Source organism: Dicentrarchus labrax, unplaced genomic scaffold, assembly GCF_905237075.1.
Source record: "Dicentrarchus labrax unplaced genomic scaffold, dlabrax2021, whole genome shotgun sequence".
Taxonomy (NCBI): domain Eukaryota; kingdom Metazoa; phylum Chordata; class Actinopteri; family Moronidae; genus Dicentrarchus; species Dicentrarchus labrax.
The window spans coordinates 7,895,911-7,921,299 of NW_026136724.1; the positions used below are offsets into that span (position 1 = coordinate 7,895,911).

Sequence of the window (25,389 nt, forward strand, 5' to 3'; positions counted from 1 at the left end):
CCACACCCCCCTCCTTCACTCCCGCTGCATTCTTTTCCTTCGCTCCAGCTTGGCTAGCAGAGCGGCCATCACCAGCCACTCATGTCAGAGCTCTGATGCTCCTCTGGATAGATCGCTGCTGTATTTCTCTGTCCGCACCCACCCACCCCCCTTTTCCTCCTCTCTCTAGCCGTCCTTCTCTCTCTCTCCCTGTGGGATCCCTCTATCCATCCATTCACCTCTCCCCTCCCTTCCCTCTGTTTTCACCCCTCCCTCCTCGTTTGGCCCACTGCCCCTTTCCGCTTCGCTCAGGGGAAAGAGTGCCGTGTGTGTGTTGCCTGGCAGCGTGCCCACTCTCATCCGCCCCCCTCCCCTCCCCTCCTTTTCTCCTACCTCATCCTTCCCTCTTCTCTCTTTTCTCCCTCTCATCCCTTGCTTTCCATCCTTGCCCTGTCCTCGCTTCCATTTCTCTTCTCTGCCACCTTCTCTCCATCCTTCTCCTCCCACCTCTCTTTGTCCCCCATCACTCTCTCCACCTGCTTCTAATCACTCCCCCTCCATCTCTTTCACTCCCTGCCTCCATTCATACTTCGCTCTCCGTCTTTCTCTCCCTCCTCCTTCCCTCCCTCGTCTCTTCCTCGGCTGGGCTCAGGAGCAGTGAACAGGTGTTGTCTCCTTTTGATTTGGGTGCGTTCGGATTAATGCTGTCAGCTCAGCTGTTAAAACAACTGCCACCGCCAGATGCCAGTCAGTTTGGGGCTGGAGCTGTCACCTACACACACACACACACACACACACACACACACACACACAGACACACACATATTCAAACATCCAAACATACGCACACTCAGATGCAAGCGTGCACACACAGGGCAATGTGCACTTGTACACACACACAAACACAGGGCTCTTGGCTCATTGTAATACCGACAAAGCAAATCAGCTGCTGTACGCCAGTCTTGTCTGTAACCCAGGTGTGTGTTTCTGTAGCCTTTCCAAAACATCACAGTCAGTGGCTATAAAAGGGGCATTATGATATGATACTACAGTGATCATTAGTACATAGTCAGAGTTGCAATAGACTCACCTAGACAACTAGAGTCCATCATTTAAAGAGGGCTAATTGTAGAATTGTATTCTGTTTGTTGTTGTTTTTTTATTTTAACACTTTTAAAATTGTGGAGATGTTTTTGAAACAGTTTAAATAAATTGTAAGTTTACAAATGGCACTGCAACAGTTGTATAATGTCTTCTGTGGCTCCGGAGGAGGGGCTTTCCAAAGAAAATAAAAATAAAATAACCTTGAAGATGTCACCAGGGTTATCTTAAGCTAGGGTTGGGACCTTGGGCAAGTCTTGATATATCTTAATGTCTCTTCTGCTTCGATTTTGACTATTCTTTTTTAACTGTGACTCTTAGAACCCTAACCTAATTAAAGTAAAATACTAATTTGCTTGAATAGCCCTTTAATCTTGACTTGATTCCCCCACTAAATAATTGCTCTTCCAGTTGGTGAAGTTTGCGGCAGTTGAAGTGGACAGACTCCACTCAGCCATTTTCCCATTTTTAAACTAAACAGTTTTTCTGTCAGTCAGGGTTCAGAATTCTAATTATTTTGCTTGTCAGGGCTAAATACCTTTTTAACAAAATTAGCTATTTGTAAAGCATTGTGGAAATCATTCACAGATCCTGAACCGAGGTTGAAAATCTTTAACATTTGATGAATACACCAACTTTCACATGTTTTACAACTTGTTTCAAATGACACATTTCATGTATTTGCTGTGATTCCAACCTAAACCTAAACTGTAAAATATGAATTTTCCTTTCAACTCCTCCAGAGCAACATTGTGAACTGAACACTAAATATGCATACTGTAGGTCAAAAAGCTAATGAGCTTCTTGTGCCGCAAATTCATTTACAGGCTTTTTATGAAAAATATTTTATTCCTACAATAATCTGCCACTTCCCTCAATGAAGTAAAGACCTGAAATATAGAATTCTAATACAAACTTAATGTTTCATTAGGTTTTTATTTATGTTTTTGATGGATTTGCTTCTGTTTTCAGTGAGCAAACCTTGAACGAGGCTTGTTTATATTAGCTTGGTCTGTAACTGTGTTTACTGTTTGAGAAACTCTCCATTCCTAAGGCAACACATGATTTCTACCTCTCCACCTTCACTCTCCCTCCCTCCCTCTCGTCCCCCTCACCCTGCTCACACTCACTTGTTCCTCTCTTTTCTCCAAAACATCCATTCTGTCCCGTCTGCAGTCAGCTCACACACATACACAACTGTCAGGAGTTTCTTACATTCCTCATCCCTCCCTGCATCATTTTAAAAGTGTTATCATGAAACTTCGACCACATATTTATGATCTGCGCGTGTGTGTGTGTGGATGCGTCACCATTTTTTTTGGCTCAGGCTCCCTTCCTACGCTCACAGCCCTTTTTCCGCCCGACCGTTTGCTTAAATTTAGAATGTGAAATCCTTGTTGTTAAAATTTGTGAGTAAAATGATGATTAACTATGAATGTCAATGATCAGCGGTGTGTAAGTGGTGTGTAACAGCACTATTTAAGGCTGCTTTAGATGTGGGTGGAGTTTGCAAGCTTCCTGTCTGTCTGTCAGTGTGGGTGTCAGATGGTGGGTAGTGGGCTTCGGAGTGGTGATGCTGCTATCTGGGTCCATTTTATACACTAACACATTCATAGACACAAAGCATCGGGGAAGCATTCCACAATCCATCTTCTCCTTCTGGCAGATTTTTGATCTATCTTTATCTCTCTCCCTCATGCTGTCTGTCTTTCTCCGTCTCTCTCTCTCTCTCTCTCTCTCTCTCTCTCTCTCTCTCTCTCTCTCTAACACACTTTTTCTCTCTATCTCTCTCTCTCCGTCTCTCTCAAATTGAACTCATGTACTCGTGTTTGTTTGCAAGCTTCACACTAGACAGTCTTGTGATGCTGGTTCAAGGAGCCGTCCACGCTGAGACACTGGACACTTGTTTGTTAGGTCATGTCGGTTTGTCTGACACACTCTTACACCCAAAAGCACACACACCCGACGCACTCTCTAACATTGAGCCCTCTGTCTGGCTCTCCCTGCGCAGCCCCCCTCCCCATCCCGGTATCGGTTTACTATGTGAAAACACAGGAGAACGCAGGATTTTCGAGCCCACCAAGTGAACTGGAGTTTGCCCCAGCTCACTGTAGATCACGCCCTCCTCGTCCGTTTTTGTTGGTTTGTTTAATTACTCTAACGAGGTTATGGCCAAGGTTATCATACCCCAACTGTAGTCTCCAGTCTCTTCTGAGCCAGACGTTGTTAAGACAATTAGCCCACTCAAAGAGTCATGGATGTCTTGACGGAGGAATGGTGGGGGGAGGAGGAAGAGAGGGTCAAAGACCAACAGGAATGTTAGGGAAGAAAAGAAGTACTGATGCGTGGAACTGTGTCTGAGAGGAGTTAAAATTAAAAATTGTTTGATATTCATCTAGAAAGTCGATGGAAGTGTAACTGAATTTACACAGTTAACTTGTTCTAATAAAGATATGAATGATCAGATTAACACAGGATTGATTTAATAAAAAAACACAAAATGTTAATAGGAAAACCGAGCTTGATTTGATAAACATCCTAATCATTCATTACTTACTGTATGCTAGAAATATTTCCAATGTTGTGAGCATTTATCTTTTAATTAGTGCTATGCTAGATGCCAATCAAGTTTAGATTTATAGAATTTGAATGTGCTGACTGCACTTTTGAGCTGTTTTTAGCTCCAGTTGACATTTTTTCAGTGAATTCAAGCCATATGCATCTCGAATCTGTTTGACTAAACAATAATTGGGAATGCTAACATTTTTTAAATTGATTATTTACTGTTTTTCAATACATTAAAGGGCTACTCTAGCAAAGCGACTCATTTAAGATTAAACAGATTTAAGAAAGAATTGTCAAAATTGAAGCAGCAATGGTCGCGATATCCTGACATTTAGTCACTAAATTTCCTATAATTGCAACTCAACAGCATTTTTCATCATAGACCCTCCCCGGTAAAAGTTAAACGTCTCAAGCTCAGGCCAAGATAACCCTGATGATCACTGTGACATCATCAGGGTCTTTGGAAAGCTCCCTCGAAAGCCACAGAAGAGTATACAACTGTTTTCACAAGCTGTGTGGTACTGCTTGTAATAAGGAAATACTGATACACTGTATTATCAAACAGTGGTTCGGCTTTTATCCAGTCAAGTGTATTTTCCTTGATGTACATATTCAAAAAGTGAAATTTAAGAGCAAAATGATAAATTCACTGTCACAGTATGTTCTTTCACCAGCTCTTTTAATTTGTGAGTTCTACCCTTACTATTTGTTAGCCACAGATGGCTAAATGATCTAAATGTGACCTAACCAGCAGCATCAACCGTTATTGACGAGGCAAATCTCATCAACCAATCAAACTTTTTTTTTTTATTTCTTTGCCTAAAAACGATGTGATCTTGCCAGGAAAATAGGGGAGTAGGAAAAGATTTACAGGGAGAGACGTGGACGTGAGCAAATAATTGGAGCACAATGACTCGTAAGGCTCCAGCAGGTCAGACACACACACACAAACACACACATGCTAGTCAGCAGAGCATTCCAGTGCTGTTTGGACTGTTGTTGCCATTGGTCTAATGGTTCTCACATGTCTGTCGCCCTATCTTTGAGCAGCACACAGGACAATGTGGGCTATTCTTAAGACTTTACAACGCGCTCTGTCTCAGGCCGATCGACGCACAGATGGAACAAACATTCACACATAAGAGAAGAAAGACAAAAAGAGACAGAGACGGATATCAAGACTCAAACAGACGCACAAACAGAGGGAGAAGTGTGTGCGTTTGCGTCTGTTTGTGCTTGTCAACAGCGTCCGCGTTAACTGGAATAGGCGGGTCCCGCCTCCGCCGTCCGGCAAAGCAAAGCCACTCTAAAGCCAAGTCAACTGTCAATCAAACAGCTAAGACAAGGCCAAAAGTATGATAGCATCAGAAATAACAGTCTTTACCCATCAGTCTCACATGCACAAACACACACACACACACACACACACACACACACACACACACACACACACACACACACACAGCACAAGGGAGGTTAAAGTCACAACTCAGCCTTGCTGGAATAGGCTTCCAACATGCAAAGCAACATTACTGTGTCAGGAGTGTCTTGCTGTTCTGTCTGTCTCTCTGTCATTGTTTTGACAGGCAGACGAAAAATGTCACGACTCAGAAGAGAAAACGCTGCTGTGTGTTTGTGTGTGTGTGTGTGTGTGTGTGTGTGTGTGCTCTCCGTCTGTCTCTCGCGTAGTTAATGCGTGGGTCCGTTCCCCTCCTATACACGGCAGACCCGATGCACAATGTCTTCTTTTGTTGTCACGTTAAAGTGATGCAATAAAGCTGTGCAGTGACAAGGACGGCCGGGGGCTGCTGCCGCGGTGACAGAGACATTGAGTGTGTGCGCATGCATGTGCACGAGCATGCGCCCATGTGTGTGTGGAGTGGAGACAAGAGCACTGAAGAGGGGTTATTGCTACGAGACAGATTGCAAGTGTCATTTTCCATTACAGCAGCCCGAGCCACTGTGTACGACACACATACACACACACAGTTACACACCGATACACATGCCTTGGCCTACTTCAACAGGATGCTTTTGACAGGGAGAGATGTGCATGCATTAAGAGAGTGCCGGCCCTGACTATTTAACCCTCTCCTCACTCTGACATCAGGTTGAGAAAGCAGAATTTGCAGTTATGCATTTTGGTGTTTTGGGGCGTTTTCTTTGGTTTGTCTGAATCAAAGGTCATTGAAAAAATCGGATTTTCCCATGAAACTAAAGATTTCAAGAGTCTGTAAATAACATTTGGACCTGTGCGTAACTTAGGAATTGTTGGCGAAAAGTGATTTTCATGGTTTAGTTGGTAGATTATATCATGATTCTCTTCTTGGTTGAGAAAACTCTTTCACCTCTTGAGTTCAAAATATATCGGATCATGTAGAAAAGGCATTGATTATACTTTCTCTCTGAAAGGTTTACAATCAGGAGATACAAGGTTTTCACCTGACACCGACAGCTGGATACAATATACTTGTCAGAGCAGCTTTTCAAGTGAATACATTGAGCTTTAAATACAGCATGACCCATTGTTGCATGTAGACCTCTATTATCTATTCAAAAGTCTCTTATGAGGCTCTGTTTGTTAACCAGGCAATTAGCGGGCAGTATGTGGTGGTTATCAGTACCGCAGTTGACACTTGGTCTCTTCAGCCTGTAAAGTATGAGGCAGTAAAATGAAAATGGGATCTGTGTTAGGTCCCATAGCTTGTCCCTAATAAGGTGCGGTGGCAGCGGCCATCAGGGGCCGAACTGAATTAGTCCACAGCGGATTCAAATGTCTTGATGCTATCAAACACCATTTAATGATAATGGAGGTCACAGAGGCAATTGGGAAAATGGCGTGTGTGTGTGTGTGTGTGTGTGTGTGTGTGTGTGTGTGTGTGTGTGTGTGTGTGTGTGTGTGTGTGTGTGTGTGTGTGTGTGTGTGTGTGTGTGTGTGTGTGAAAGGAACGTTTCTCTGTCTCCCGCAAAAACACAGCATTAAGATAGCATCGCTAATTTCTCCAGCTCGGCACAAAAACAACATGCAGAGGAGGGGAGAGTAGTAGAAGAAGAAGAAGAAGGGAGAAAAAAACGGCACACAAGCGAAAATGAAACAACAAGGAAAGTTTTTCTGCGACTTTCTCGAATGTCGCTCCAGATTTTGCCCTTCATCGTTCTTTCACAATGTCGCGCCCTCTCCGCTGCTATTTCTGACTGCCAGTGTGTGGATCTGGCTCGCTGAGATTTCATGCCAGTGTAAAAATTGGCTGAGGGTTTGGTTCAAATCAAATTGGACATAAGCACCCACAACACCATCTGTTAGGGAAAGGCAGTGGAGTGAAGGGCAGAACTCTGTATTCAGATAAATGGATTTTCAATTTATTAAATTGTTGACTGACATCCTTGCAAATTTTCGCTTTATGTGCCGTGGCCTATTCTTAGAACGTCACATTTAATGGAAACATGTTGCTATACGTCCATACAATCCCTAATATTAGAATGAAAAAAAAACCCGATCCCACTGCATCTGTTGTTTTGTCTGAGTTAAATTTCTTCTTTTTATATTTTTCCTCACATTCAACATGAGAGGAAAAAAAGCTAATTTGACCTTTTTTAAAGCTTTTTTCCCAAAACTTCATCTCGTTTTAAATAGACCAAAATAAAGCCCTCTCTCCGGTTAGTCTTTAGGTGTTTTGGCAAGTGATAGTGTGTGCGTGTGTGTGTATGTGTGTGTTTTTGTGATTTCCTGTTAACAGGTGTGTCGCTCCAAAATGTGTTTAGAGACGCGTCTGTGATTGTCACAGTACTTTAGGGGAGGACCATATGTCCCTTGTCGCTTCACCCAAAAACTTACTTTGCAAGGTGAATAACAATCTTCTAAGTCTCAGAAGTCGATGTCATGTAGCTCGGTGTGTGAGTGTGTGCCAAATACTTTCTGTGTGTGTGTGTGTGTATGAGTGTGTGTCCCCCTAGCCTAGCGGCCTGGGTGTTTATTAATAACTAAAGTTGGAGCAGCTTCTGAATTAGAAAAGTCAGTGTGGACGTTGAGACCAACCAGGGACTAATACTAACATACACACACACACACATATATATACATGTACACACACGTCCTCTGCTTCAGTGGTAGACAGGGAGCACTGGGAGGGGGCTAGAAAGTAAGGAGGAGGAGGAGGAGGACGAGGAGGAGGAGGAGGGGGGATGAGGAGGAGGAGAGGGATTTTAGTGTTTACACAGAGGCCCGGCCACCGCGGCAACTGTTGCCAAGCGCTGTTCTCCCCAACAACAAGCCAGTAATTGGTACTGTTAGCTGCTAACCTTGCGGAGGTGGTGGTGCGAGGTGGGCTTGGACAAAAAGCTTTTTGATACATCTCCCTCTCTATCTCTTTCTCCTCTCTCGAGCCGCCGTATACTGCCCCTGTTTTTTTTTTTTTTTTTTCAAGAGACTGCCCGTAATCTTGGCACGGCCCCCTCTTTCGCTTTGGAACGATTGGACCGTCTTTAGAAGGAATCGATGAAAATGTGTCCAGACACATGGCCCAGCTCAACCAGACATGAATTGATCATCAAAATATCAACATCATCATTTCGTAATGGAGTATGTTAGTGCCGTCAGTGCGAGGGGAATAGCCAGACTGCAAAGCAAAAGCTGCAGTATCAAGAGGGTGTAAATAAGTGAGGAGTTGTATTCCAAATTCTGTTTTTCTGAAGTTTCTTTGAACATCTCCATAATGTAGAAGATCCAGTCTGTTCAAGTTGTAACTACTGAAAGACTTAAGTTACCTCATGTTATTTAAATAGTAAGCACTACTTTTTCCTAGATAAAACACCTTGTCAGTTTTAACAGCAAGTATTTATTACAACGGTGGATGCTGCTGTATTAAGACAGGTAATTTGTATAGCACAGTTTAGTGCAGCTTGGGGCTATATTGAGTAAAATATTTCTGTAAAAGTGTGCATGTATATGCAGGTGTGTTTGCAGCCTCAAACAGGCACCAGTTTTTCTTTCTCTTACCCAGATTAATAGCAAAAAGTCTGATTAGCATGCATTTATGAAGTTCAGAATAACGTTGACAGACCTCATTGGTCTCTGTTGTTTACCATGAAACAATTCCTATTAAGAAGTATGATTCAAAACATTATGAGTAATCCTGGTCTCCTATGCTTGCTTATATTTGGTCTGTAATTCAGTTAAAATAACCTGCTTAAGGTGCTGCCTGTTTACCTTAATCTGGTTATAATCTAATCATTAGATCACATGTAAACGTTCTCTTTCTCTCTCAGTCATGGCCGCCAGCTAATGTGTTTCCACCACAGAAGTCACTACACGTCTCTCCTCGCTCTCTCGCTCTCTCTCTCTCCTTCCTTCCATCTCAATACTTCAGTGTTCAGGGTGGCAGTCTTAGACAAACTCCACCAGTGCTTGTATAATTGCTTATTCAATGCTGACCCCTGCTCAGTTTAGGAGGGAGGAGGAGAACGGAGAAGGAAGGGGGAGGGGAGGGGGGCTGGTAGCTGGAGCCTCCCCATGTCTGCCAAGGCCCAAGTCAATGTGGAGCCTGTTTTTCGGGATATAAGGGCCGGCCATGGGTCCCAAGCCAGGGCCCTTTCCTGTGGGCCCTCCTCCTCCTCCTCCTCGTCTTCGTTCTCCTCCTTCATCCTCCACCCTCCTCTGAGCCCGGCTGGGCCTGGCGCTGGCACAGAGGTCCCTTTGTTGTGCACCCGAGGGCCCGGGCTCTCTCTCTCTCTCTCTGTTTCTCTCTCTCTCTCTCTCTCTCTCTCTCTCTCTCTCTCTCTCTTTCTTTCCACAACCCCCCTTCCTCCTCCTCCACCTCCTCACCATCCCTCCCTCCCTTTTCCTCTAAAGGTCTCCAGGCTTCACAAATATGAGATAATAGGAAAAATAGAGCTGGCCGCTTGTGGTGACTCAGGGCAAAACGTCTGAGTGAAAAATAGAAAGTGAGAGAGAGAGAGATGGTATTGTTTGTGAGGTTGGTTGGAGCGAGCTGGACTGAAGTTGAGTCTCCTCCCATCCCCCTCTCTCTCTCTCTCTCTCTCTCCAGCAGCTTCTGAACCAAAAGCTCACTGTGGATCCAAAAGCCGGATGGGGGCTCGCTCTAACACACAGACACGCACACACACACACACACACACACACACACACACACACACACGCACACACTGTTTCTCTCTCCCTCTCTCGGCAGGTGGACGGGGTTGTTTTGGCTCGGCTGCAGGGCAGCAGCTTGACTCCGTTTGAGCCAATGAGCCAAGATAATAGCCGACGATTCCAGAGTTATTGTCAGCGTTTTTCCCCCCTCTGCTTTTCCCAGAATCCCTCTCAGCCGTGCGGGATCGGAACGGGAACGTCACCCACTGACGAATTAATGTGCTTTCGTATGAAAATACTAAAGCGGGACTCACAGTTGTACGTACCGTAGAGTCAGAACCAGGCAGTCAAAACAAGATGGTTTTTAAAGTCCCTTAAACCTCACCTGTCTGAGTGCCTGATCCCAAAGTTTCCAAAGATACCAAACATGAATTCAAGGGGAAAAAAACAAACACAGGAGGCATCTAGAATACTGGGTTTTAATGTAAGCTGATACAGAATATACATGTGATGATTTTTCCAACCTCAAAGTTACTTAAGGGGAAAATAAAGGGGAAAACTACATTTCAAGAGTTTAACAGGAACGCACACACCTTAACCGCCCTGTGCAACTCACACTTCCTCTCTCCCCTTCTTCTGCTCATTTCCTCACCCCTTCATTTTTTGTCAAGGGGGAGGCCAAGCATCCTCCCTCACCCTCTGCTCCCAACACCCCACCCTGCAAATATGCGGACCACACCCCTGCGTGGGCACCAAACTCCACCCGCTTACCTCACACACAACACACACAACACACACACACATCCTATACGTCAATAGAGCAGGGAGTAGCTTCTCTAATTTTCATGGAAAGTGTTGTGCTGTCCTCCTTTATTATTTGATTTTTGGCCTCAATTAGCAGTAGTAGATGCTCGCTGTGTTTCCATCCAACTGTCAAGCGAATTTTATTAAAAAACTCAAGAAATATTGCAGAACGTAAAACCAGGTGCATTTCCATCTGTTGGGCTGAAGCAAATAAATCCTTGAATGTGAGAGAAGTGGAAAGAGTCTTTCAAGAACTGATTTGCATCAGGAAAGTCGTTATTGTTGTGCTAAAGTCGGGTAATGTGGCCATATTTCATGTTCTTATATAAAGATGAAAACAAGGAAGTGCACTTGCCAGTTGCAAGTATTCTGATGCACCAACTAATGCCCAAACAACCATGATGAGAAGCTAATGCGTGAGAGCGAGGAGGACATGTTTGCGAGGTCATGGTTTCAGGATGTCCTAACACATCTTTTAACTGATGCGCAAAGTTTGTGTGTGTGAGTCTGCATGTGTTGGTGTCCTCTTCGGTGTGTGTTTGTAGTTTATCAAGGGTGACAGTGTGGGTTCATTCCTCATAGTGCTCACCACATCAATCAACATCTCACTAAAAGCTACACCAACTCTTCTTTTCCTCTCTTCTCTTCTCTTCTCTTCTTTCCCTCTCTCCAGTCCTCCTGCCCATTTCCTTCCATTTTTGCCATCCGCCGCACAATGAAAGAGCCTCTTGGCTTTTATTAATAGTTAAAGTGGCCCCGGCCTGTCACTGGGGACAATAACTGCAGCCCTGTTAATAAATAAAAATAATAACTAGGAGATGGAGACAGAGAGGGAGTGCAATGGAAAGAGAACAGGCGACACTGCCATTTGTTGTTCCCTCTCACTTGTCAAAGCTCTTTGGCTTAAAAGCCTCTGTCATTGTTGAGGGAGAGGGGCTGGAGGGAGAGATGAGAGTGAGAGACAGTGAGAAAGAGGGAGAGAAGGGGAGCGCCAGGGGCTAATAGCACCTGTTGGGGTGATGGTGAGACAGCTGTCACGGGGGGGAAAAAAACACAGGAGCACACTCTTTCTTCCTCTCTACGCACGTTTCTTCCCCTCCTCCCTGTTTTTTTGCAACAAATTCTCCGTCCATCTCTGTTCTGCTCCTCCTCCTCCTCCTCCTCCTCCTCCTCCTCCTCCTCCCTCCTTCTTCCCGCTGCTAACCTATTCCCTCAAGGCTAAGGTGGTTTCTGACAGGAAAGCACTAGGGCACATCAGGGACGCGGTGCCGAAAACTCGGTTTGCTGACTAACTGGCTGAGTGGTGGTGTCAGACCAGTCAGAGTCCAAGGACGGCGGAGGGCTTTAAAAAAGGCAAAAGTGAGGGATTAGGAATAGAAAGAGTGGGAGGTGGACTGCCTTGAAGTTCAGCATTGATCATCCACAGTGTGTGTGTGTGTGTGTGTGTGTGTGTGTGTGTGTGTGTGTGTGGCGCGTGTGTGCGCGTGTGCGCGCGTGTGCGCGCGTGTGCCCATTGTAATCAACGGAGCGTGAATGCTCTAGTCTTGAGGCCAGAGGAAAGGACCTGATTCAGGCCTCTGGGGAGGCTCTAGGCACACACAAACCCGCACACAAACTGAGGTACAGTATGTAGGACACGCTGCAGTGCCTTGTGTGTGTGTGTGTGTGTGTGTGTGTGTGTGTGTGTGCATCTGAGTATGTCTCGACTCTGTCTCTCACATGCATCCTTGTTTTTGTGTGAATCGTGTGTCATTTTAAATCCTGAAAATCTCCAGGTGGTTTCTCATCCTCATCTCGCCGCTCCATCACAGACAGAAAAAATAGAGGGATGAGGAGGAAAGAAAGAAGTTTAGGCAAAGCAATGCTTTTTGTGTTTGGATGATGGGTAAAAGTACTTTGATTTGTTGTCGAGTGTGGCGGCTGTGTGTGTCACTTAGTGGAGAAAAAGCGCTAAGCTGTTCAGCTCAACACACTGGACATATCTCTCTCTCTCTCTCTCTCTCTCTCTCTCTCTCTCTCTCTCTCTCTCTCTCTCTCTCTCTCTCTCTCTCTCGTGGAAAGCATTCATGTACCAGTGTGTTTGTTTGTGCAGGCAAGCTGTCTCATACTAGTGAGATTAAGACTTTTTTTTTTAATCAGTCTTGTCATTTTAGAAAAAAAAAAAATCTGGTCACCAACAAACTTTTTGCCTGCCATCAGCAGTTGCCTGTGTGTGTGTGCGTGTGCGTGTGCGTGTGTGTGTGCGTGCGTGCGTGAGAAGCTGTATATATATATGTATATGAGCTCATTCAAGTGTTTTTGCATGTGTTGTGCATGCATGTGTCTGTGTGTTTTGCGGGTGTTTGTGCATTCAAGTATGTGTGTTTGTGTTGGCTGATGGGGTTAATCTCCCCACTCAAAGTGTAAAACCTCCTTCCTTAGCAAGGCCTCGCATCCCAAGTGCAGATGGCTCCCAGTAAATAAAGTACTATCTCTCTCTCTCTCTCTTCCTCTCTCTCCCTCTCCCTGTCTCTCTCTCTCCCTCTCTCTCTCTCGTTCTTTCTTTTGTCTGATCATTTGCCCTGTTCCCCTTTGTCCGTGTCAATAACTGACTGGTGACTGGGTTGATGGCAGCATGTCTGTATGTGTACATGTGTGTGGGTGGATGGGTGTGGGTGTGGGTGTGTGTGTGTGTGTGTGTGTGTGTGTGTGTGTGTGTGTGTGAATATATATATATTTATATATATATATATATATATATATATATATAAAGTGCATATACGTGCACACATTTATGCTTGAATCTCTGTACATGTATGCTCTCTTGTGTGACATTTCCATTTCCCCTACTGTGTGTGTGGGTGTGTGTGCGTACATCCATGTGTGTCCGTAGTTAGGATTGTAATTAGTGATTCTGCGAGTGTGTGCACATGTGTGTGTTTGCGCAGGGGTTAGTGTGTGTAAGGGTCTGTGGAGTGTGTGTTGAAAACAAAGCGCTAGCTGATAATGTGTCCATTGTGGCGGGTGCATTAAGGCCCTCTTTGTCTCAGGGCCCACAGGGCTAATGATTCTCTAGCAGCAGGTGAGAGGGAAAAAGCCTCTCTCTTTCTCTCCCTCTCTCCTCCACTTGTCTCTCTCTTTATCTTGCGTTGGCTCTCTCGCTCTTTCCCTTTTGCTCACTTGTTTTTGTTCTTCAGATTTCCTCTCTTTCGATTATCAGCTTCTCTCTTTCCACCTTTCTCTCCCTCTCTCTCTCCCTCTCTCTCCTGCTGATGCGGCCATTAGGCTGAGCTGCCGCTGCCTTTATTACAGCAAATGGACTTTAAATGAGCTTTATTGTCATGTTGGCCAGCCAACTGAATCCCTCTCTTTCTCTTTCCTCTGCCTCCCCTCCTCCCTCCCCCTCCTCCCTTAAACAGAGGCCCCCAGCATTGAGAGGCTGTTGTCAAAGGACTGGAAGGATAAACTTTTGGCCATGGGCTCAGGGCACATCGGAGAAATTAAAGGTATGGTACAACCATATAATGACAGAACTAAACTTAATATAGCTGTTAAGGAATTTAATTAACCCTCTGAACTTGATTGATGCACCTCCGATGTCCATTGAGGGAAAAAAACTACTAAATCTACTTAGAAAAAAATACTAAATTTAATTTAATATTTTGCAGCATAATCTCACAATTACTATTTGCCCATGTGGTAATGATAACTCTACGTTACACTTCCTGTTTACGTCAAGCATGCATATTCAACATATTCATCAAAATGGCAAAAAGTTCATTAAAATTAGCTTTATTGTTTTACATGATTTAACAGTACTAAGGCTCATAATGTCCCACCAATATAGTCCTAATGTCCCTTGCACATTAACTATTTCCTTTATCTGATTATATATCTACAGTATGTTTGCTGTGTGATAAAAACATGTGGACATACTCTTTACAAAAAATTCAAACAAATTGCATAAAAGCTTTTCATACATACATGTTGTTCTCAGCCATGTATACAAACACTCACATGCCAGTTGATGGCATTTCTGATTAGCCCAGCTTATAATGAAAATAGCAGTAAATGTCCTGCCTTGTTAAGACATGCAGGCCATCTGCCGAGTATACGGTAAATGGAGTGAAATCCAAGGAAAAACAGGTTCAAGGTTAAATTGAATTGAAATTGACTGAATTTAGTTGAACTGAACTCAAATGAACTGAGTCGCCCTGAACTGAACCGAGTTGGCCGTTCTGTCTCATGTTTGACCAACATGTCAAAAAGTCAATGACGACTCCGCTAGTCCGTCAGCTCTGTGTTAATCTCGGCGTTAATCACCCATTTTATCCACATCAACCCCTCTTAACATCCGAGAGCAAGACAGACAGAGCGGGACAGAGGGCAGGAAGTGAAACAAAAGGGGAACAAGAGAGCTGCGCTGTGAATATGCAGGAGCAAGAATCAGCCAGACAGCGAAAGAGAGTGAGGGGGGGGGTGAGCGAAGCAGAAAGATGTGCAAGAGTGTGAGCTATTATTCCCTGTAACTCCAGGGCAAAGCCGTCGTTCTCCTCCAGTAATTGAGCTTCATTAGGAAGCAAAGCAATATGTAATCAAAGAGCCTTGCGGAGCAGCGTGGCCGTCGAGAGGGGGGCTCCATTGATCAAACCCCCTTTTCCCAGCTCCCTGCCGCGCTGACATTTCTGTGTAGGGGCGTCCCGCTTGGCGCACCACACAGCAACAGCTGGGGAGAAATATCAGTATGTTTGAGTGTGTGTGTGTGTGTGGGTGCAGTGGAAGTACATGTATGTGTGTACATGAATATTGAGTCCATATGTGTGTCTTAGACAGTACTGACGTAACAATGTGTGTCTCTGAGTGTGAACTTGTGTGCTTGTGCCTATGGTCGTGGCAGAAATATAAGGAAAGTCAAGTGTTCGTACACCAGTTGGCGGTAATAGTTTGTGCATATCGGGGGGGCGTGTGTTTGTGTGTGTGTGCGTGCGCGCACGCACTATTCTCATTTGTCAGTGCATCCCTTGACTTTTTTCCCCCATCGAATTCCATTGAATAGCTTTTTGTGGGGAACAAAGTGATTTTGAGCCACAGCCTCCCGCTCCGTCAGCCTTATTGAGAAGCAACATTGGTAAAAGGCCCCATGCAGTTCACATAGCAAAACACACACACATACACACATAAATATGGAACTCATAGGACTAGAATAAATATCCCCACAGTATAGTACCATTAACATCAGATCTGCAGCATTAGATAGTAGAGAGTGACAGAAAAGATTCTTCTTCTTTTGAAATGCCCGTCTTCCTTATATACACACTTTATGACAGTTTTATATACAGCATGAGTATCAGTTCACTTCATTTAAAGCTCCATGATGTTACACTGAGGGAACTATTGGCCGGCCTGTCTTTTGTATCATTTTATACACATTTTCTCCAACCTCTGCTCAGAATTTCTGGTATCTTTGGAAACTTGTGCCTAGCATTAGCTTATAAACATGTTCTCCCCAGTATATATGGCAGGATTTAAGAGGGTAATGTTAGCAATCAGACTGGGAAAATCAGGTTACTGTAAGTGCTTTAATCAAATTTTAATTTTATTATCTTAATATTAACTTTACTTGATTATTTAAGTAGTAATTCTGTTACGGTGTCTATGTAAATATCCTTCTAAATAGACTGCTTATATTTCCAGGCTGCCACCCTGCAGCTTGTCTCCTGTCTTCTGTCCTTCTTTCTTCTCACTCTCCTCTCTCCTACACCATCATGTATGTCCTCCCCTCTCTCCCTCCCTTCTCGGCCATCTCATCCCCACTCCTCCCACCTGACCGGGGGGAGTTATCAATGCAGCCGGGGTCATTAATTAGCCCCGTGAACACGGTGACAAGTATTACATTGTTACAAATTGGTTAATTACGCCATGCACCAGTGTGTGTGAGAGAAAAAAGGGAGAGAGTTGGTGTTGGGTCGGCCGGTTTGTAGGTAAGCGCAGGCCGTCGCAATCTGCCTAAGGAGGAATGTGTGTAAAGCAATGGAGGAAACCAGTTATCGATCCACCCGCCCGCCTCGCAGCAGCTGAGGAAACAAGCCGACGCGAGCTGATTTATGGGGCGACCACAGAAATTCTAAAAGTCTGAATGGGAGGGAAAGAGACAGGGCAACTCATGTCCATTATAAGGGCATAAACTAAATTTTGTCTCAGTTAGGAAGCCTGTTGTTTTCTTGGATTCTGCAAATAGTCTGTTTTGCTGATAAAAGATCCACAGCTGAAGGTTGCGAACAGCTTATGGAAAAAGAATAGACCGGTTGTCTTCATTTTCACACACCTAACTAAAGGAATGTCCTTTTGCACAGAAGTGCCCAGTTTTACTGTGTTTGCATTTGTGCATGTGCATGGATGTGTGCATGTGTAAAGGGGGGGTTTAACTCCAACAAGAACCCCCTACAAGAAAGACTCCTTTGATCCATCGTTTCACCTTTGCAACCCCCCTTATCCTTTTTTCTCCCCCTTGCCCCCTTCCTCCTCACCCCTTCACCCCCCATTTGAACGGGCTAACGTTTTTAACACAAGGCTCTTTCTTGTCTTGGTCAGCTTTGGCTACGTGCACGCGCGCACACACACACACACACACACACACACACACGCATGCATGCACACACACATTTCTGGCTCTACAAAGGTGGGTCTGTGAGTTAGGACAGCGGCGTGTTTATTTTTCCAGCGGCCAGTGCTCCCGACAGTTGCCTTTATTGTTCATTGTTGGCGGATGGATGGAGTGTGGGGGGAAGTGAGGGAGGAGGAGGGGTAGGGGGGTGTCGGTGGGCAGTGGAGGCGGGCGAATGGAGGGAGTTGGGGGGGGAGGTGTGAGGCGGCAGCTACCAACAGGGAGGACAAATGGATGGCTCTCACCTTCCCGAGCGGTCAAAGGGCAGGTCAGGCTTTGCCTTCACTCCCTCCGTCCCTTCTTCTGTCTCCCCCTTTCATCCCCTGTTGTGTGTGTCTTTCTTTCCCCCTCTTTCTCCCTCTTTCTCTCTTCCTCATCTGGTTTGACTGGCGCAGGAATGTGGCCCTGTTAAAGGTAGCAGCTGAAGAACAATGGGGGATTGTGCTGTTCCACACATGCACGCGCACACACACACACACACACACACACACACACACACACAAAAGGCATGTCGGCAAACATTGGTACATATGACCAGACATGGGCGCACACACTCCACACACTGATTGTGCCTCGATGTGCCTCTCTCTAACTACATCCTGTTGAATGATTTAGGCCTCGTGTAGAAGTGTGTTTATGTGTGTAATTGTACGTATGTGTGCGTGTTTGTAATGGACCTGGTATGTCAGGATCTGAGAGGTCAGAGATCAGGCCATGCTAAATGTGAGCAGGAGGTTGGCTAACTGCAGGGTAAACACAGACCAGACACACTCTCCGTCTTTCTTTCTCTCCTCTCTTTTCCACATACATACACACACATTCGCAAAGTACAGCTTGATTGCTGCAGACCACCAAATCTTGCCATAATTCAGCATCAATCAAATCCATTTTTTTATTTACTTCAAGTTTTATCAAGAAATGTAAATTTTCAAACCTGGCTGAAGATTTATTTTGTTTGTTAAACATATGAATCTGGCTCAGCTCTTACATTTGTTTTGCCACCACATTTTGCCTGTTTACAAATGTTTCCTCAGCCAGATTTATTTTCTTTATTTCAATAAGGCAATAAAGGCAGTGATGGATGTGGCTCAAGTAATCACTGCTGACCCTCTGTGCCCAGGAAAATAAGTCAACATCTGGTTTTACAGCTCCGCAGCACACATACGCGCTTTGCTGAACGCACCTTCCGTTGATGGGCCCCCTCCTACCTTACAAAGCCCCGAACCGGTCATATATTAGACTGACCAACAAGCCATGGATAGCTTTCAACTGCTTTGTTGTTTCTTCCTCCTCCGTTCTTCTCCTTCATGCCTCTGACCTCTAACCTCTGTCCCACAATCCTTTCTGGCCTCCGGATAGCCGTGGAAAACTCACAAAGAAGAACAACACAGCATGACATCTCACTTTCACATTTTGTATATTTTTAAACTTGTCTGCTTTTTCCTCCTGTTGCATTCACACCTTTTCTAATGCAACCCTGGTAGTTTGTCTACTGTAGTTTGGGCAATGCTTTTAGCATTCATAAGCAGTATATAAACATGTAATGGTTTATAAAACACTTTAATGTTGTTGGAAGTAGTGTCTGTTAATGTATCTGTCAACAGCTACAACTCTGGTGTACAAACAGATAATAAATGAAAATATAGTAAAACACAGGTGTAATAATATAAATATTTCTTCATAGAATATTTTGTAATTGCTGGCAAATACTGAAGTCTAAAAAAAACAAACTTTCTTTTTGAATGACGAAAGAGGTTTTATAGCGTAACCTCAACCAAGTCTTACACTTTCCTTCAAAGTGCTACAATCTCACCTTTGACCTCTCTTCCCCCTCCCCCCCTCTCTCTCTTACCCTAGGTACCCCAGACAGCCTGGCGGAGAAAGAGCGCCAGCTCATGGGCATGATTGGCCAGTTGAGCAGCCTGAGGGAGCAGCTCCTGGCGGCCCACGAGGAGCAGAAGAAGCTGGCCGCCTCGCAGATGGAGAAGCAGAGGCAGCAGATGGAGCTGGCCAAGCAGCAGCAGGACCAGGTACAGGAGCACGCTGCATGTGAAGGGCTTCAGAAATGCTGTGTACTGTATGTCTACGCTGCAAAAAAAAATCCATCCTAACAAGTCATTTAGTCTAGCTTTAGTTCACAGAATAATTATTATATCACTATATATAGCACTTTTTAAGAAATTTCCCCATCTGTAGATGTCTTGATTCTTTGCATAATTCACCATATTTTAAAATATAAACTACTATTACTGTACATTTGTTGTGCTGGGTCAGTAAACACTAAGCAGCCACATGATTGGATACTGATTTGTAATTCCAAGTCATATGCACACACATATGTGGACACACACTTAACCATCACAAATGGTCATCAGGAATCCTCACACAGATTTGAAGGTTTGTAACAGAAGTTGTGCTCAAAGGTGTGGTTGAAAAGCAACAAATCACACAGATTGTTTTCCCCTTTATACTCACACACACACACACACAAACGCATACACACATCTCAGACTGTATAGTGTTCACACAGCCAGAGACATGCGCCTTTGGCTCGAACACAGGGACACTGCACAGGAATGAGCTGAGGGTATGTATGTGTTGGAGCGGATGTAGCGGAGACATGCACACACATTCACACACACACACACACACGCTCCTAGCTCCCAGGCAGGAGTATGCCAGGTATTTGCATAGAGAAGGGTTTCCCTCTTTGTTGTGCTTTTTAGCTTCTGGAAACCTTGCAATAAGAAGAACGAACACACACACACACACACACACACACACACACACACACACCTCACAGTTACGCAGAAACATGGCTGTAAGGATATAAAATCACCTGTGACAAACACAATACCTTACAGTGCCCTGGGCTGCATCCTCCAGCAGTAAGCACTGAGTCTGGCTGTACATGAATGTTCTGTATGTGGATACTGAATTATTGTGTTTCCAGTCCACTTCCAGAGTCACTGGAGAGTTTTTAAGCAGAATTAATAATCACATTTTAGGTGTAAAGTTGTTGCTCTCTTGCAGAATAAGAAAGAGAAATGCAAAAGAAGGGTTATCTTAAAACAGAGTAAAATGATATTACAAGAAACAAAAGTAAAAAGTCTAAATAAATGTGTAAAAGTGAGAAAATGTCTCCAAATCGATTATAACTAATATATTAGGAAAAGGGTTGATACAGAGTGTGTCGGTGTGACACTGTTGTCCATTTGGCTGCGAGTTGAGTCCAGATGAGATGAGCTCTTTAATATTTCATACCAGGGCATCGACCCTCTGTCGTGCAACTGGGGCCTCGGAGACCTGCAGATGTGTCGCATCTCCCACAGGCCCTGAACACACACCAGAACACACACACGCACTGAATATACAGTACATTCTAATAATGTGTTGTGTGCTCCGTCCTCAGATTGCCCGGCAACAGCAGCAGCTTCTGCAGCAGCAACACAAAATCAACCTCCTGCAGCAACAAATCCAGGTGAGGCCTGTTAGTGTGTGCACGCGTGTGTGTGTCCGTCCACGTGTGTTGTTGTGTGTATGTACATTTTTCCGTGTGTGTGTGTTTTTGGGCCACAAAGGCAATTTTGTGATTGTGATTGTTGCAGCTTTTCCTCGCTCAGCCATCAGCATTTGGGGCCTGAATCAGTGTTGACTTATTATAGCTCCTCCTCTAACACACACACACACACACACACACACACACACAAAACCTGTGTAATCACTTAAAAGTGGTCAGCCTGCTTGGAAAAATCAGAAGTAGGGTGCTGGCTAGTACACTATGTATGATTTAAGTCTATATTATATAAATCAAAGTTTGCACATAAAACTGTCAGTGAGGTAGGTTTTTTGATGTTTATTCCATTGTGTGTTTGAGTGATTGTGTAGGTGTTTTCACAGACACAGCAGTAGATTTGCTCGGTTAAGCAACAGCAACGTTGTACAAATCCAGGCAACTAAGCCAGTGAGGTAGCCAAGAAAGGAATTGGGAAGACGCTCAAAACAGAAGCTAACAATAGGTTCATCTTTTTCATGGATTCACCTTGTAGCCAATAAAATGTTTGAATTAGCTCACCATCTTAAATGTTTATCACGGTAACTACAAGCTAGCTAATGGATATCAATATAAGCCTTCCAGACAGAGCCCAGTTTTTAGTCCTAATGTGAGCTGATGGTGAGTCTGCTTGGATTCACCTGGGTATTAGACACACAAAAGTGGAGACCTTAGACTTGAAACCCTAGAATGGGACCCTTCCTGGACCCAATTATACTGAAAGTAATGTGGATCCGGCCTGACTCAGGCCTGGGGTTACCCCATATCTTTTGCTACCTATCTTCTCTACCACCCTTTACTTTTTCAAAGTAAGTGAAAAACTGATTAAAAGTTCTATTAAGCTTGTTTCCCCCCCCTCAGAAGAGGACGCATTATGTTTCACTCTTGCCTTTCATCTATGGAGGAATTCCTATCACTAGGAAATACCAGGAAATGCAAACTTAGTTGACTTCTTATTTTGGAGCCTCTTTTTATGAACAGGATGTTAAACATATCTAATTGTGTAGATTGTAGACATAAGTGAATAACTTTATATAAAAAAAAAAATCTGCAAAGTAATTCAACTAAAAAAAAAGTCCATTTGAATGTAAATCTGTGTCTCAAGCTCCTAAGAAAATGGGTGGGTGTATGTCACAGTTAAAAATGGAAGTATTGTCCTTTTTGGTGCTACACTGGAGCCTCTATGTTGGTCCAGGTGGCTTGGAACGAATAGCCCAGGCCTTTGTAAAAGCAGATGACACTGAATTTTGAGCTGAGAAAGCCGGGCTTTGTATCATAAAGAGACACCCTGTCCAAGAGGGAACACACACACACACACACACACACACGCACACACACACACACACACACACATTCCCTTTCCCCCCGAGAGGTTAGCCATACAGAGTTTGTGTGATAAGAGACCTTGTGATAGCATGTGTGTGGGACGTGTGTCTATGTGTGTCCACGATTCTGTGCAAAGCAGCTGTGTTTATTTGCTTTGTGCAAGTTAAATTCTGAATTGTTCGTGTTTTGTCTCTTTGACAAAAAAAAGAGCGCACATGTTTGTTTCTGAGGATTTCTCTGTGCATTCTCGAGCGTCCATTTCTTCATCTCTGCGTATGTGTGTGTGTGTGTGTGTCTGACGCAGCTGTGTGTGTTAAGCTATAAACACGTCCGCTCATGATTCACTCCCTCACGACCCCGCCGAGACAAAGCTCTCTTTTCCCATGACTTTGCAACCTTTTCCCAAACAAGCGTCTCTCCATTGAACAGGCCCAACAATAGTTTCTCACAAGCAGGGGCAGCTGTAGGCAGCCTCGTTAAGAGAGGGACACAATCAACAGGGGCTCATCGCAGCAGCTCGAAAAACACACACTCACGCACATCCACATGTATCGCGCACATCAAAGTGCGCACAACTGCGGACAAACATACGGAAAATATACGCCTGTGCTCGCTCGCGCACACGTATCGAAAGCAGACGTAGAAAGCGGCGCGCACTCGCCTGATGATCAAACACACACTCATCATCAAAGACTTGGTCGAGAAATACACTGCTTAATCATTCATGAAGAGATTGTCCGCACAATCCCACAATACAATGGCCTGCCAGAGAGAGGGCACCAGGTTCAGTGTGTGTGTGTGTGTGCGTGTGTGTTTTTGTGTGTTTTGTGTCTGTATGATAAACCCCTTGTGATTGCATTTCCCCCTAACGAGGCTGAGTTCAGCTGTCCCTTCTTGTGTGTGTGTGTGTGTGTGTGTGTGTGTGTGTGTGTGTGTGTGTGTGTGTGTGTGTGTGTGTGTGTGTCTGCGTCCTTGGCTTTGTTGGGCCCAAACCCCCAAAGGCCTGTGAAGAATGCTTTCAACCGTCCACTTGGAAGAGGTGATGAAATGAAACGAATAATCAAGCTCATGAAAAAGAGAGGAGAGTGACACACATCCCTCATGAAAGGAGGACAAATTATTTATTGTCCTCGCGTCCGGTTTCCTATTTTTTTTTCTCGCCCTGAAACCCAAATCAAGCTAGCGATATGCGTGTTAGCGTCCACTATTTAGGCCAGCAGCACTCGCTGAATGTGGTGCGAGCTGACAAACAAGTGAGTTCGTTTACAGAGGCAGGCATAACAGCAACACAAGCTAATGACATACAGTATGAAGAGACACACACACTCCTTTCGTTAGTGTTCGGAAATCAGTGATTGGCCACTTTCCCGCTTTAACTAATTGATTCTACCTGGAATTATCCATTAATTAGCATCAATTATGATCCATTCATTTCATCCCACACACACATTCATATTTTTTTAACGTTTTGACTGAGGGGACTTTGCTACACTTAATCCTACCTTAACCCTCAGTGTTCTTTAGTCCAAGTCCTGAGTTTAACCTTTATCCCAACTAAACCTCTAATCCTAACCCCTAATCCAAGTCCTGATCCTAAATTCTCATTAACCTTAACCCAACCAACCTAATTTAAATGTTAATCTAAAACCTAGACCCAAATATCCTGAATCTGAACTTATCCCCCAGGGTAAGTAAGGACCAGGAAAAATGACCTTTACTTTGAAAAACTTCTGCTCACTCTGAGTGTGTAACACAAGTGGCTCTCTAAAGAAACAAGAACATGTGTGCACATAAACACCTGCAGACATGCAAACACACACACACACACACACACACACACACACACACACACACACACAGCACCCCTACCCCCTGCTAGGGGCCTTCTTGTTAAGCTCAAAGGGGTGAGCATATTTCCTCACACTTCCCTTTGCTTTCCCTCTCGTCTCCTCTCATTCTAATTAAACGTCTTGTCTCCGAGGCTCCCTCCGGTGTGGCCGGGGACGACTGCTGCTGCTGCGCGGGGAAGCGCGACGGGGATGAAAGGAGCTCACCTGCCGAGCGGCTCAGGGCTTACCTTGAGAACACGCACACATTTTCATAAAATAGAGGCAACACACACACTCGCGCGATGTACAGTATATTTGAAACTGTGGGATGAGGGGACAGAAGTGTGTGTCCTGCCTAATGAATCAAATTCACTCAACCAAAACACACACACACGCTGTTAAGTGTGTTTTGACCTCTCTACCCCTGTTGGCTGTCTTTCATTTCATCATCCGTTGCTATAGGTGGGAGACAGCAAAGCAGACGTAAGAAGAAGGGAGATAGAATGAGAAAATGAGTAAAGCCACCTGATGCTTTGACTAGTTTAAGAGAGGCCAGACGCGCCGGCGACAGCGGCTAACAAGCTCTCTATTAAGGTTAACCTACATTGGTAACTCAATCACACACACACCCCTCCAAGTGTAATAACACCTGATGCAGTCACAAGTGCAGCCTCTGTCCGTGTCCAATATTTTTCATTCTGTGGGAGGAAAAAGCAAAAAACAAAAGCAAAAAAAAACACTAAAAAGCACGCTTTTCATTCATTTTCACACACATACAGTACACCACATACATACACACACACCGCACACCAGCACCTCTGTACTCTGTGCATAGGAGCGGCTAACCCAATTGCCTGTGTAATTGTTTAATCACTCCCATTACACTGCAACCAGTGTAATTTGTGTTTTCCTTACGTGTCGATGTGCACGCACACACACGCGCACTCACAAACTGGACCACAACCAAGCAGCATTTCCCACCGAGACCCACCCTTGCTCACATGCTTTCTCTCTAATGCACACACACACAGACATACCTGTGTGTGTGTGTGTGTGTGTGTGTGTGTGTGTGTGTGCAGCCATTGCCACATGAAACCTTGCCCTCTACATTCACAGCAGGCTGGCCTCTAATAGCCCCTGTCCATAGAAAGTTAATGGACTAATATTAAAAGCCAGCTATCGCTCTCTCTTTCTCTCCCTCTCTCTCTCTCCAAATTAATTATTGGTTCTATCGCTTGCACGTCCCTTCTTTAGCAATAGGTCATCCAGGTCTTGCATTAATTGCCGGAGCATATGGTCGCCAACAGATTTTAGCTGTGGGACTCGCACTTTAGCGGGGGCTATTTTTTTCGCGCGCTCAGATGCGAGCCATATTGTGCGGCGCTGGCAGCTATTGTTCGGCGCATTAACTTCATAGAGCTAATTACTCCCCAATAATAACTTTACCTTGGAGTTTTTAGCGCGCCGCGTGCCAACCAACCTGTTTCACACCCCATAT

The 25,389-nt window shown here is 44.6% G+C and overlaps 1 protein-coding gene across 15 annotated transcripts in view; it reads left to right on the forward strand.

The window, feature by feature from the left end:
* The window catches only part of sox5 (SRY-box transcription factor 5), a 232,718-nt gene that overhangs the window by 171,764 nt on the left and 35,565 nt on the right, over positions 1 to 25,389 (forward strand). For 13 of the 15 annotated variants that reach the window (XM_051391850.1, XM_051391851.1, XM_051391853.1 and 10 more), the window contains 3 exons: positions 13,939 to 14,025; positions 19,041 to 19,213; positions 20,596 to 20,664. In XM_051391850.1, the coding sequence (XP_051247810.1) occupies positions 13,939 to 14,025; positions 19,041 to 19,213; positions 20,596 to 20,664 (329 nt within the window). The remainder of the gene's footprint in view (positions 1 to 13,938; positions 14,026 to 19,040; positions 19,214 to 20,595; positions 20,665 to 25,389) is intronic. The other 2 variants (XM_051391846.1, XM_051391843.1) reach the window with 1 other exon arrangement.